This window comes from Rissa tridactyla, chromosome 5, assembly GCF_028500815.1.
Source record: "Rissa tridactyla isolate bRisTri1 chromosome 5, bRisTri1.patW.cur.20221130, whole genome shotgun sequence".
NCBI lineage: Eukaryota > Metazoa > Chordata > Aves > Charadriiformes > Laridae > Rissa > Rissa tridactyla.
Genome location: NC_071470.1, coordinates 41,793,819 through 41,806,264, shown reverse-complemented (window position 1 = coordinate 41,806,264; position 12,446 = coordinate 41,793,819). Strand labels below are relative to the sequence as shown.

The 12,446-nt window shown below is 59.2% G+C and overlaps 1 protein-coding gene across 2 annotated transcripts; it reads right to left on the bottom strand.

The window, feature by feature from the left end:
* Nucleotides 1-301: 301 nt before the first annotated feature.
* DOK1 (docking protein 1) lies at nucleotides 302-11,474 on the bottom strand. 2 transcript variants are annotated; one of them, XM_054203227.1, is made up of 5 exons: nucleotides 11,356-11,474; nucleotides 10,683-10,979; nucleotides 7,781-7,939; nucleotides 7,507-7,743; nucleotides 302-5,763 (listed from the first exon to the last, which is right to left on the bottom strand). In XM_054203227.1, exons 1-5 carry the CDS (start codon nucleotides 11,416-11,418, stop codon nucleotides 4,651-4,653), a joined length of 1,869 nt encoding a protein of 622 aa, XP_054059202.1. In that variant the 5' UTR covers nucleotides 11,419-11,474; the 3' UTR covers nucleotides 302-4,650. The 2 variants fall into 2 exon arrangements, with proteins under 2 accessions (XP_054059202.1, XP_054059203.1); XM_054203228.1 differs by having other exon boundaries at nucleotides 7,507-7,679; nucleotides 7,828-7,939.
* Nucleotides 11,475-12,446: the final 972 nt, after the last annotated feature.

The following is a 12,446-nucleotide window of genomic DNA, read 5'->3' as shown; positions in this document are numbered from 1 at the left end:
GGGTTGGCGTTGGCCTGGAGCTTTCCCGAGAGCTTCTGCCCAGTCCTTGCACAGATGCTAGCCTGTTTTTCAGGGCAAACATAGGACAGCTGCCCCTGGCAGGGCAGGAGCTGAGGGCAGCTGGACTAGGACAAGGTGGGGTGGTCCCACTGGGCTTCCTGGATGCTGAGCACCACCAGGGCATTGGGTTCTACTTTGTTCTGACAAGCTATTTCAAAATAAAGTTATCCACCATAATGCTCACTTACTGCCTGGAGTTTATAGTGTGTATTGCATGCAGCAATCCCAGCACTGACCCATACTTCCTGAGAAACAGCTGCAGTTGACCAAGGGCACAATGCAAACACCGTGCTCCTGGGGTGACTGCTACAGCAAGAGAGCAGAGCCATCATTGCCATCTCTTTTCCCTGGGATCCCAGCTCAGTTACAGGCCCTGCTAGCCACGCAGAGCACAGACCTGCTCTTCCCATGCCCTGGGATCACTCCATGCCTGGCAGGAGGCTGCATCTCAGGCAGCTGCTTGGGGTAAGATGTCAAGGGCAGGTACCTTGAGGACAGGGCAGAACCCCTGCAGGCACAGGGATATGGGTTTGTTAGGGTGTGCAAGCTGGTGGCTAATCCCCGCCTCTCTAACAAGCTCACGGCATGAGGAACTGGGGAAGGAGCAGTAGCAAAGGGCAGTAATGCACATACAAATGGCCCAGCCTGGGGCATGCAAATCAGACAACAATATGAAAATTACAAAATCCGGCAGATTGGGTGGGGGACACGACAGGGGATTAGCTTGACTGAACTGGTGATGTAAGTGGAAATTACTTTGGCAACCATATCATAAATACCAAACGGGTACAAAGTCAACGAAACACCGTGCCGATGGATAGGGGTAAACAAACAGGAGCTTGTGATTTATTGCTGATAGAAGCAAGCTGCTAAAGGGGAAACTTGGGAAGAGGGAAAAGGGACTGTCAGGGGAAGCAAATCACAAAATTGGGGTCCCTGTTGAAAAGCCCACCACCCGATGACCACAGTGTGAAGCAGTGCAGTAACTGTGCTGTTGCTCTGACCGACTCCTGACAGCCAGAGGGAACTTGGGTACTTTCCCTAATCCCAGTGTGAGAACGGATATCCTAGCAGAAGTTGTCTCATGCCTGCACCACGCTAGGCCCTAAAGGGGAGGAGGCAGCAGTTATAAAAGGACACATCTTTCAGAACAGGAAACAGAAAAAGGCAGCCCCAAGGGGAAGAGGTTGGTTGTGCTTTGAGCAGCTCCCAAGTCATTTTCTCCCAGTGCAAACTGCCACCTGGCCTACAGAGACCAAGACTTCTGCTTCTGTTGCATCCCAGCTGCAGCTGCTAGGCCAGTACTCTGACTTTTCTCAGCTAATCTAGGGCATGGACTTTTAGCCGAGAACAGGGAGGCACACAGGCTGTTGCCACATGAGGAAGTCTGATATCCAAAGGACTTCCCCCACACCACCTAATTTGGCCAATAGCACCTGGACTGGGCAGAAGCAAAGCAAGCTGCTCATCCAGGACCATTTCGGCACTGTGAGAAAAGGGGCAGAGCAAGCAGCCAAGGATAAGCCATGCCTCCCCAAGCACCTCAGCAAAGCCGTGTTCAGGACTGGCTGCCAGGATGCCATTTTGCAAGTACAGAGACTGAATTCAGCCAAGGCACACAACTGCTGTGACGTGGTGCCATGGCTGCATTTGAGCTGCACCCAGTTGCTTCACTGTTCAACACATGGAAATTAGTTGTAAGAAGACAGTGGGAGTGAGACAAAGGAAAGGGAAAGAAGGAGGGCCACGAAGATGATCGGGGGCTGGAGCACCTCCTGTGTGAAGACAGGCTGAGAGACCTGGGGTTGTTCAGCCTGGAGAAGAGAAGGCTCCGGGGAGACCTTATAGCAGCCTTAAAGGAGGCCTACAGGAAAGATGGGGACGGACTCTTTATCAGGGAGGGTGATAGGGTAGATTTAGATTAGATGTTAGGAAGAAATTCTTTACTGTGAGGGTGGTGAGGCACTGGAACAGGTTGCCCAGAGAAGCTGTGGATGCCCCATCCCTGGAAGTGTTCAAGGCCAGGCTGGATGGGGCTTTGAACAACCTGATCTAGTGGGAGGTGTCCCTGCCCATGGCAGGGGGGTTGGAACTAGGTGATCTTTAAGGTCCCTTCCAACCTGAACCATTCTATGATTCTGCGAAGGCAGATGGAAGGAATCCTAATCTAGGCAGAATCCAGAAAGATCACCTCCTGGTCCTAAAGTCAGGGTTCACTGCAGACTTTTGCTTCGGCAACAGGAAGGCTGTGACCAGCCAACCGCTCACACTGCATTTACCTTATTTCTTATGCTTTCCCAAAGCATCTATTACACCCCAAACTGCCACCAGAAATGAGATGAGGTGAAGCACAGAGCAGCAGCCTAAGCAAGATGACAGGTCTGGTCTGCAACACTGAGCCAGGAAAGAATGGACAGTTTCTCCTGATCAGCAGAGGCTAAGAGCCTTCCCCACTGCACGCATTTCTCTGTCACATGGCAGGGTGCATAAATAAAGCAGGCCACGCGTAGGAGTTTTCCTCTTGTCTTGCGCACTTATGTCTTAGTCCCAAGTCGGCTGTTACAAGAGATGACGTCATTGCTGAAGCAAGAAAAATAAATATCCGTTCCTCCCAGCCAAGAGGAGCACAGGGCTGCAGAGGGACCACTGGTCTGGCACAGATGCTGGAGCATTTTCCGTCCTCACCATCACCCTCTTCAGTGAAAGCTGGGTCAGCCCCTTTGCACGTCTGCTAGGCTCAGCTCCACGGGAGGAAGCAGACACAGCGCACCAAGATACAGTGACCGCCGTGATGGAGATGCACAAATAACCAAGGCCATATGGAAGGGAGAGCCCTGGGGCTCCGCTCCTTGGAGGCTGCTCTTCATCATTTAAGTCTTGGAGTCTCACACTCAAGTCACAAGCAAGATTAGGGGCAGGTGGCCTGGGCCCCCTGCTAAGCAATGCCCAGAGCTGTGCTCTGGAGCAGGGGCGCAGAACTGCTCTTGGGATGCGTACATGGACCCATCACGGACAGGAACACAAGCACGGGACCACCCAGCAACCAACCATGAGCAGCAGATGCCTGCTGCTCCTGCGTCTCATCCCAGACAGAAACCACCTCAGCCTCCCTCAGATTCCCAGCCCTTCGGCTTTTTCCCTTCTGCAGCAAATCCCCAGTGGTGAAGAGGACCCAGCACAGGAGAACAGCCACAAATTGGTCCTGGCTACAGCTGCACTGTAATATTACAGGACTGGGGCTTCCCTCCTGCAACTTGGGCATCAAACAAATACCCAGTCAGCTCACCACCTTGTCATTGTCTCACCAGTCTGGGGACCTGAACCTGATCCTCCAGACTTCCACAATGGTTTGTGGCTCCCTGGTCTGAGCTGGGGCTGCAGAAGTCATGCTTAGTCCTCTGCACAGCTACATCCTAGCACGGCTTGTCAGCTGGCTGTTTTCCTGCTGTCTGTACCATCAGGCTGGTAAACCGGCAGAAGTCATCAGTAGCGCCGTGCAGACTCGGGGACAGCCAATGCCAAGGTGCCTCGTCTAGTCCCATGCAGAAGGGACATAAAAATCTCTCAAAACCATTACCAGCACCAAAAGGACAACCTGGTTTTCCCCTGCATAGGTTTCTGCCCAAGGCCGGCCACACAGCAACCGCAGCCAAACCCCTGGCCTCAGACCACACAGCAGGGATCACGGTTTTTGCCATTAAGTCAATGGGATCAGACTGGGTCCATCCCAGGCCTTTCAAGAGCCTGGGAGAGAGGGAGATCAGCAGAGGGATCAGGCTGGGGAAGGAGACTAATCAACAGTCACTGAGCTGAAGCAGAGCTGGAGCCTGGCCCTGCCCAGCCTTACACTTGGAGGAGACACACACATTTTCAGGCCATCCCAACAGTTTGTGCCCTAATCAGCACATAAAGGTACCTGTGAGCCCGACCCTTGTATCCATTAATCCCCTGGCATCAGGGCATCCCAGCCACAGCTCAACCTTTCTTCACAGTTTCCTCTTGGCTCAGTAGCTCTGGCACAGACACGAATGTGCCACCATGTGAACACTGCTCAGCCGGGCCACCTGGCTCCGCAGCACTGCGCCAGCATCTCCCCATTGGTACACCTGACAGCCCAGACATGCCACAGGCAAACATTTCACTCTGAGACATAAAGATTTTAATATTAAAATAATCTTGTATAAAAATACTTTTGGAGACTGATGGCAAGCAGTCTTCCGTGCACCGCAACAGGCATCCCTGCCCTGCAGCCTGGTCAGAGAGGGACCCAGCGCCGAGCCAGAGCAACAGGCGCAGGGTAATACGGCCAGCCCTCCTGTGGATCAGGAGGCAGCAGCCGAGCCAGCTCCAGAGCAGGAGAAGCACGCTGGCACCTGCTCCAGCCACAGCTCTCTTGCTCTTGCTGTGGAAAGGACCTCCAGGGAAAGGCAGCCCCCTAAGCGCTGGTGAGCAAGACGCACTCTGCCTGAGCCAGGACAGTCCCCAGCCCCAAGCCACCCCCGTGACCCGTGGAGGACAGCAGCCGGCAACTGCTCAGGAACGTGCCTGTGCCCCCCAGTCCCTCCCGGGCAGGTACAGAGCAGCAGCACGCTATATCTCTCCTAGGTCCTCGTAGACAGGCGACAAGCTGCACTCATCCACAGACTGCTCCCTCTTCTGCAGGGGCTGGGGCTTCACCACCTGGCTGTACAGCACCTCCACGTTGTTGTTGTTGCTGCTGTTGAGGCTGGGTTTGACAGCCACCTTCTCAGGAGCGGGGTTCCCCCGCCGCCTGCTAAGGTCCCCGCTCCTCTCGCCACCTTTGGGGATAAAGGCTGCCTGGGGCTTGGGGGCAGGTAGCGGCTTGGGGCCCTTGGCCTTGGCCTGGAAGGCAGGTACCGAGTAGTCGTCAGTGCTGGGGTTGTAAGGATACTCGTAGCCGCCCCTGCCATCGTGGCCCTGGGTGCGCCAGGCCTCACCCGTGGGCCGCGCTTCGTCGTAGATGCAGGTGGGGGGTGGCAATGAGCGGGGAGCGCGACCCTCGGGCTCATCGTAGATGTGCTCCTTCCGCCCGGGCATGGCGGGGGCCTGGCTGCGCCCCTCAGCCCGGACCTGCTCGTATGTGCCTGAGTACAGTGGCGCCGGCAGCCGGAGCTTCGTCTCGTCCGAGGCACCGCTCGGCGCCTTGGTCCCGTTCGCAGGCTTGCTGTCTATGGGGTCCGAGTACAGCGGGTCCAGCCAGGGACGGAAGCCCTTCACTGAGTCCAGGGGCTCCGAGTACACGCTGGACGGGTCCTCGGCTGGCAGCACGGCACGGGGCGCCTTTGGCAGAGGGGAGCGCGGGGGTGTGCTCGGGACCGCCGGCTTGGGCTGTGGCACAGGGAGCTCTGGTAGAGTCCGGGTCTTCAGCAGAGACGTGGCGTCTCTCTCCTCTGCCGCCAGACTGGGCCTGGGCACCAGCCCCACTTTGGGTGCCAGGGCGTCATCCCCCTCTGCGGGCAGCTCTAGGCTCAGGGAGTCGGCCAGGGCCTGGCGGATCAGCACCACGCTGGGGCTGTCCGAATCCAGCGAGTCACAGCTTTGCCGGTTCTCCTCCACCTGCGCTTTCTGCTCCCGGATGGAGGCTTCCACCAGGCGGAAGATCTCATTGCCCTGCTTGGTCTCAAAGGTGAAGTTCCCTGGGCCGGAGTCGCAGCGCCTGCCAGCTTCGAAGGAGAACATCACCTGGAGGGGAAGCGGAAGGGTCACATCCTGCCCAGCACCGGGCGGCCCAGTGCACTGTGCGGGCCGTGCTTCCTGCTGAAGGACGCACGGTTGCGGCACTGATCCTGAGCATCCTGCAAGAGAGACTTCACCGAACATCCCGCTCCTTCTGCTCCCTGTGGCAAGGGCTGCAGCTTAGCAATCACCTCCCCAGGGGCATGCTGCTCTCAGCAGCTGCACAGCAGCTGGTCAGGGGGAGGCTGTGAAATCAGAGCGCAGACATCGCTGCGAGATGCCCCAGGGTCAGAGCTGCAGGTCCTGCTGGAGACCGGCTGCCTTACCTGAGCAGGGTCAACAACTGGCACCAGATAGTCTAGGAAATAACATGCAGTTAGCACTGAGAACAGAGTAGGGTGAGAAGATGAGTGACAGTTCAGCGGGGGAAACTATTATGGGCATCTTGGATAAGTCAGCATCAGTCAGCAGAAGGCAAGCGATCCAGAGGCAAGAGATAGAAGATGGAGGAAGAAAGCTTTCCACAGGAGAAAGCCAGAAGCAGCAGCTTGGCTACCAATGGTAAGCAAAGCATTTGCCTTACCAGCGTTACTCTGTTAATGGTATGAAGTACTTTAAAGAGAAGTCTTGAACCAAGGCCGTGTTCCTCAGGCCTGAACACACACTCATGCACACGTTCCCACCAGCAGACACCCACACCCTCCCTGAACTTCAGTCCCCGAATCCAAGTAAGATTTTCTGCCCCACCGGTTCTCTCTCGCATGCAGCAGCAGTCTCTGGGGTTGCTGCAAAAGCCTCTGGGGCCAGACTTCCCTTTGTAAGTCAATGCTACCAAACACAAGCACAGCCAAGCCATCACTGCTTGGGGACCTGTGGGTGCAGCTGCCCGCTCCTCACACCACATAGCTTTCATCCTGACCCTGGCACAGACCCTGCGGACAAGCCAGATGCCTCCCCAAGAGCACCTCGGTTTACATTTCTGTTTTGGTAAAGTGCCACAGAAAGCGCCATCAGCGGACTGCAGCTGACACCATCACTTCTTTAAGCAGCCCTGGGGTGACCACTTCCTCCCCATCCAGCGCATCAGGTACCTCTCGTGCTCAATTTAGCAGCAAGACAGATCAGGGACCCGCTGCTGGAGGACACTGCAGAGGTGACAGACCTACATAGGTCAGCCAGGCTAAGAGCAGTACACCCTGTAAGGTGAACACATCTCGAGTAACTGGTGTCTCAAAGAGCCCCTCCTGCTCCGGCCACCATCCTTCAGGAGGGATGGACTGAATCCAGGGCAGAGCCAGGACTACAGGGAGCCAAGGGAGAGCTTGCATGCAGCATGGAAGGACATGCCTGCCCACGGCATGGGCTGGGGAGTGCTGGGATAGAGAACGGGGGCAAGCCAGCTGCAGGGATGTCTGACAGAAGGGCCAGCAGGGGCTGCGATGGTCCCCATGGGAGCTGGGCAAGGACCACACAGAGCGGGGCTCTGCACAGCCATGCCCTCGGCAGGGACGGGTGTCCTGGAGCCCACGCTCCTGCATGGTGGCACAGGTGGAAGCTGAGGACAGATGGCATCACAGATGCCCCTGGGGACCCTGCTGTGGTCACCAAGGGCTGCAGCAGTTCTGGCATTTGGCAGGGTCTGCTGCACAGCTGTCACAGGCTGGTGGAGTACATCAGCTCCCTAACCTTTGGCAAGGGAAAGCCTGCAGGGAAACAGGCCTCAGCACGTGGCACACAGGGTACCCCCACCTTGTCCCGGCCGTATCTCCGGAGCAGACGGTAGGGCCAGACGTAGAGGATCTCATTTGTCCGTGGGTCCTTCAGGACAAGGCTGTCACGCTCCGCCTTGAGCACGTAGGAGCCACGCAGCTCGCATCGCTCCGCAGCCTCGGTCCGTTGCACCGTCACCCAGAAGGTGTTCACTGTGGGGACAAGGATGCTCAGGGCAGGGCGGAGGAAGCCATGTCCTCCAGGCAAGGCCTCACCCTGCCCACCAAAGCCCTTGATGGGGCAGTGGCAGGACAGGCCCCGCAGAAGGTGGCCCAAAGGCAGAGCAGCGGCAGGTCCCACCTTCATCTCTGGAGTAGTAGATGGAGTTCACGGCCATCTCCAGGGCCGGTGCCTCCCCGCTGCCTTCTCTGCCACGCCGGGCCGCCACGCCAGCATCGCTGGGGCCATTTCCCTGACAAGGAAGAGCAGATCAGCCCCAGTCCCCTCTTCCCACATCAGCCCCTGGGTCCCCTTGCAGCCACTGTCCCCCCAGTCCCACATCACCAGCGCCCCCCAGCCCCACACAGCCATACCAAGCCCTTCCCTGCCCAGAGCCAGGACAGACCCCAGCCTTCCCCACCCCGAGGCAACATGAACACGGATGAGAGGGCCAGGAAGCGCAGAATGGGGTTCCGTGGAGCTCCTGGCACAAGCCAGCACTGAGACACAGCCTCCTGCAGGGCAGCACCTGGGGGTCCCACTTGCCCACTCTACTGCTGCTTGTCTAGTCTGGCCACTATGGCTCAGCCATGCGGGTGATCTGGTGCCGAGGCAGGGAACGGCTTTGCCTCCTCAGCGATGTACTCCAGTGGAGGCGACATCGGTGCCCAAAGTATCGCAACGGGCCCAGGCACAGTCTCCCAGAGGTACGAGCAAGGGAGGGAGCTGACGGGATGACCCAGTAATGCAAGGGTCTGTGTCCTGCTTCTGGACAGGCAGGAAGGCGGTGCCAGCACCAGCGCACAGCCCGCAGAAGGGAAGCAAGAACTACTATTTTAGCGCATGCAGAACTGAAAGTGCAAAGCACGCACTCCGTCAGCCACCGTGTCCCTGCAGCAGGGTCCCCTGGGGGCCTGTGGCAGGGGGATGCACCCTCGCTGCAACCACCGAACAGTGAAGATCCTCCTTGCGGGAAGCCCCAGGCAAATCAAAGGCTCACAGATGCCCTGCAAGAGGTGCTTCAGCAGCTTCAACGGACCCTTCAGCACCGTTGCGTGAGGGTTTGGACAGGAGCTGGAAGCTGTTTCTCAGGGTCACGTGGGATGGGGTTGCAGCAGAGCATACGTCTTGCAGAAGGCAAGCTGTCACAGTTTCAGTTTAAAACCCAGCCACATGAGCTTCTTAACAAGAGGCAAGGCCCAAAAAGGGCCATCAGGCCCTTTTGTTTGCCTCCTAAATAGATCATGGACTGATAAAACCTAGTATCCTCAGAGCTGACAGCAGCAGCTCCTGCTCAGATAAAGCACCTAACACAGCAGGGTTCCAGCCTGGGATCAGGAAGTCAATGGCCAGCCGATCTGACACAGCCTGTTTGACTGCACTTTCCCTCATCTTCAGAAGACAAAGAAATTCTGTTCTGAACTCCAAACAATCCCCGGCCCCAGTTCCCAAGCTATTGGACCCCGCTTACCCTCTGGGCAGCAGCAAACAACATGAAACAAAATCACGCTCTTCATGCCAATGACCAGAAGACACAGCTGAGGATCCTCAGCTTTTTACAGAGAGGTCCCATGCAGCTCCTGCGCCTCTTGGTCCAGGCCAGGCCTTTCTAGAACACATGCCATCCTTGCAGCCTTTTGCTCACCACTTCCTAAACTGTCAGCTCACTTCTGGACGCCAAGCATACAACTGACAGCTGCCGTGTGAAGGAAGGTATGAGCACACCCCTGCTCCGAGCAGATCTTCCCCTTGCCTTGCCAATACCCTGCACCACTCCAAAGGCACATGCTGTGTCCCAAGCTCATCCCTGAAAGCCACTTACAGGACAAAAGCTGCACCAAACAGACACGGACATGGAGTCATTTCCAGTACTACACCAGTGCCTCTTGGCCTGGTCAGTAGGGCACTTGCTGCACAGACACATTTGGCTTGACAATGGATTGCAGGGAGACGCAAGCAGGGACAAAAAATGGCTTCAGTAAGTCATACTCAGCAAACACCCAGATCCTTGTGGGAAGACCCTGGGATTGTCAGCTGTGCAGCCAGCCATCCTGCGAGGCGGCCCTGCCCAGCACTCCAAGCCTGGAATCGGCTAGAGCACAACCCAGGGCTGCGCGAACATCTCCTGGGGGGACAGCAGGGGACCTGTGGGGTAGGGCAGGCGCAGGCTGCTCTTCAGAGCAGTGTGGATGACCATACTTGTAGGCCACCCACTGTCCAAACTGCCTTGGCAGGGAGGCATCGCGCCGACTGACCACCAGCCCCAGCGAAGGCTGCAGAGCTGCTACGGGGGCGCAGGCAGGGGACGGGGCGCTGGGGGGCTGTGCCGCAGGCACAACTCCAATGGGGTGCTCCCAGCAGCAGGCAGGAGCGAGCCCTGAGGCTGGTCAAGGGGGTGCACTGGCCCTGCAGCTGCTGACGCTGCCGGCCCCAGGAGCCAGGTGGGTCCCGGGGCCAGGCACCGCAAGCTCTCAGGGCTCCACTTCCGCCACTGCTGCGGCAGGAAAAAAGCAGCAGTGGTTGGGCCAAGAGGAAACTCTCCTCAGCCATTGCCCAGCCCCCGCCAGGCCTCTAGAGGGGGCGAGGATGGGCTCCATGCCAGGGGAGAAGAGCCCGACTTGAAATTTGGAATTGCAACCAAGAATTACTGACAGCATACCAAGGAGTCCCATAAACCACTTGGCTGCTGGCACGGCAGGAGCTATCAAGAAGGGACCAGAGTCCCGTAAACCACTTGGCTGCTGGCACGGCAGGAGCTATCAAGAAGGGACCAGAGTCCCAGGGCCAGGTGCTCTGACCACCTGGAACCACTCAAACATGCCTTGGGGTCCCTCTCCCTGTGCCCCCAGGCCGTCCTGCCATGTAGGAAGGGGTCACACCACCAGCACCACCCCACACACTCCGAGGTCCGCGCCCCCCACCCATGCACGGGCAGCCACAGCCAAGCCCTGGCCAAGGTAGCCAGGATGCCCCCTCCGCTCGCCCCCAGGGCTCACCGGGAAGGCGATCTCGCACAGCTTCGCCACCCACTCCTCGCTCTGCTGCTTCTCCGCCGCGAAGAGGTAGCTCTTGTCGCTGGTCTCCAGGCGGAAGACGGCCGTGCCGGGCCGGGGCCCGCTCTCGGCCACGGGCCCCACGCTGGTGCAGTCGGCCAGCCGCACCACCGTCTTGTCCAGCCGCCTGGTGCCCAGCCGCTCGGGCGGCGCCGCCGGCTCCTTGCAGTCGAAGAACTCCAGGCGGGCGACGCCGTGCTGGCTGGCCGGGTACAGCACGAACCAGCTCCGCTTCCACCTCTGCAAGGCAGCGGGGTCGGGGGGTCACACCGGGCCGCCGCCGGGCAGCAGCGGGGGGGGCGCCTGGGATGCTCCGCCAGCACGGCAGCTCAGCGGGGGCGGCCCCGGCGGTGTCCCCTCCAGCCCCTACCCCGGGCGCACCATCCCACCGGGGCCGGCGAGCCGCCAAAGCCCCGGCCCCACTTCCCCAGTCGCCGGGCGGCACCAGCGACCCGGCAGCGCGCCCAGCCGGGGCGGCGGCGAGCAGCGGGGACGGCGGGCCCGGCCCGGGCGACGGTGCGGAGACCGCCCGGTCCCCGGCAGGGAGGAAGAGAGCCCGCCCGGCTCGAACCGACCCGTCCCCGTCCCGACCCCCGCCCGCCCCGCGGAGAGGCACCTTGGTGCCGAACTTGTGGCTGTGCTGCACCAGGAGCGGCCCCTCCTTGGCCGGCGGGTCCATCCCGCGCCGCGAATGCGCCGCCACACGCCGCGCGCTTCCGCCCGCCGCCGCCACGGCCACCGGGGGGGCGGGACCGGGGCGGGGCCGGGGCGGGGCCGCACGTGTCGGGGCGGGAGGGAGGGAAGGAGTGGGGGAGGCTGGAACGGGGGGCTCCGGGAGAGGCAGGGAGAGCTGGATCGTCCCCAGCCCCGGCTGCCTTGTGCCGGTGCGGAAGCTGCGGGAGGACGGGCGGCGGCCGAGCGTGCCCCGGTAGCGGCGGGAAAGCTGCGGCCTCTCGGGGAAGGAGCTGGCCCCTGCCGTGCATCCCACGGGAGAGGTCTCGGCTTCCAGGCCCGTTGCAGGACATGTCCCACACTGTTCTGAAGCCGGGAAGGGGAAGGAGCCTTGGCCTTATCCCCGCCACTTCTTCCCCCGGCATGGGGGCCCTCCTGCCCTGCAGCGTTCACATCTCCGGCGAGCAGCCGCTGAGCAAGGTCAAGCTGGGAGCGGGCGCTGGGGGCCACAGCCCCTGAGCAGAGTCCATAGAGTGCCCTGGGAGGTGGGCATCCAGGGCCATCACCCCCAGGACATCATGGTCCTCGCCCCATGTACTGGTGCAGTTACGCAAGTGCCGCAGGGAATGGGCAACTGCGGTGGGGGGTCTTTGTAGATGTCTAAAATGATGATCTGACTGGCATAACTCACCCTGGGGACTGGCCTGTGAAGTAGGGGGTGTAGCTTGTCAAGAAAGAGCCAACACAGAAGAGGAAGATGTTGCTGGGCATGCCCTAGATATGGACTGGCTCTGAGGGAAAAAAAAAAAAAAAAGGAAGTGAAGAGTTAGAGGCCACTTAGCTCAACTTCAAAGTCCAAGAAAACCATGGAACCAATAAGCAGGTGCTCCCAGAGACAAGAGGGATGGGGAAGAATCACAACAAACACACCTGTGTATGCACAGCCCCGCCTGACTTCCTTCTCTGACAGTCTTCGTGGACAGGGTAATGTCACCCACATCTCTACCTCTAACTGTGCCATGTGCCTGGGCACTG

Bases quoted from the DNA above. Each gene is read 5' to 3' on its own strand.
- DOK1 (XM_054203227.1), bottom strand. From the start codon at position 11,418: ATGGACCCGCCGGCCAAGGAGGGGCCGCTCCTGGTGCAGCACAGCCAC. The intron at 7,744-7,780 runs GTCCTGCCACTG...TTTGGTGGGCAG, and splicing joins GGCCACCTTCTGCGGGGCCT to GGTGAGGCCTTGCCTGGAGG. The intron at 5,764-7,506 runs GTGGGGGTACCC...CTTCCCCTCCAG, and splicing joins GGAGATACGGCCGGGACAAG to GTGATGTTCTCCTTCGAAGC.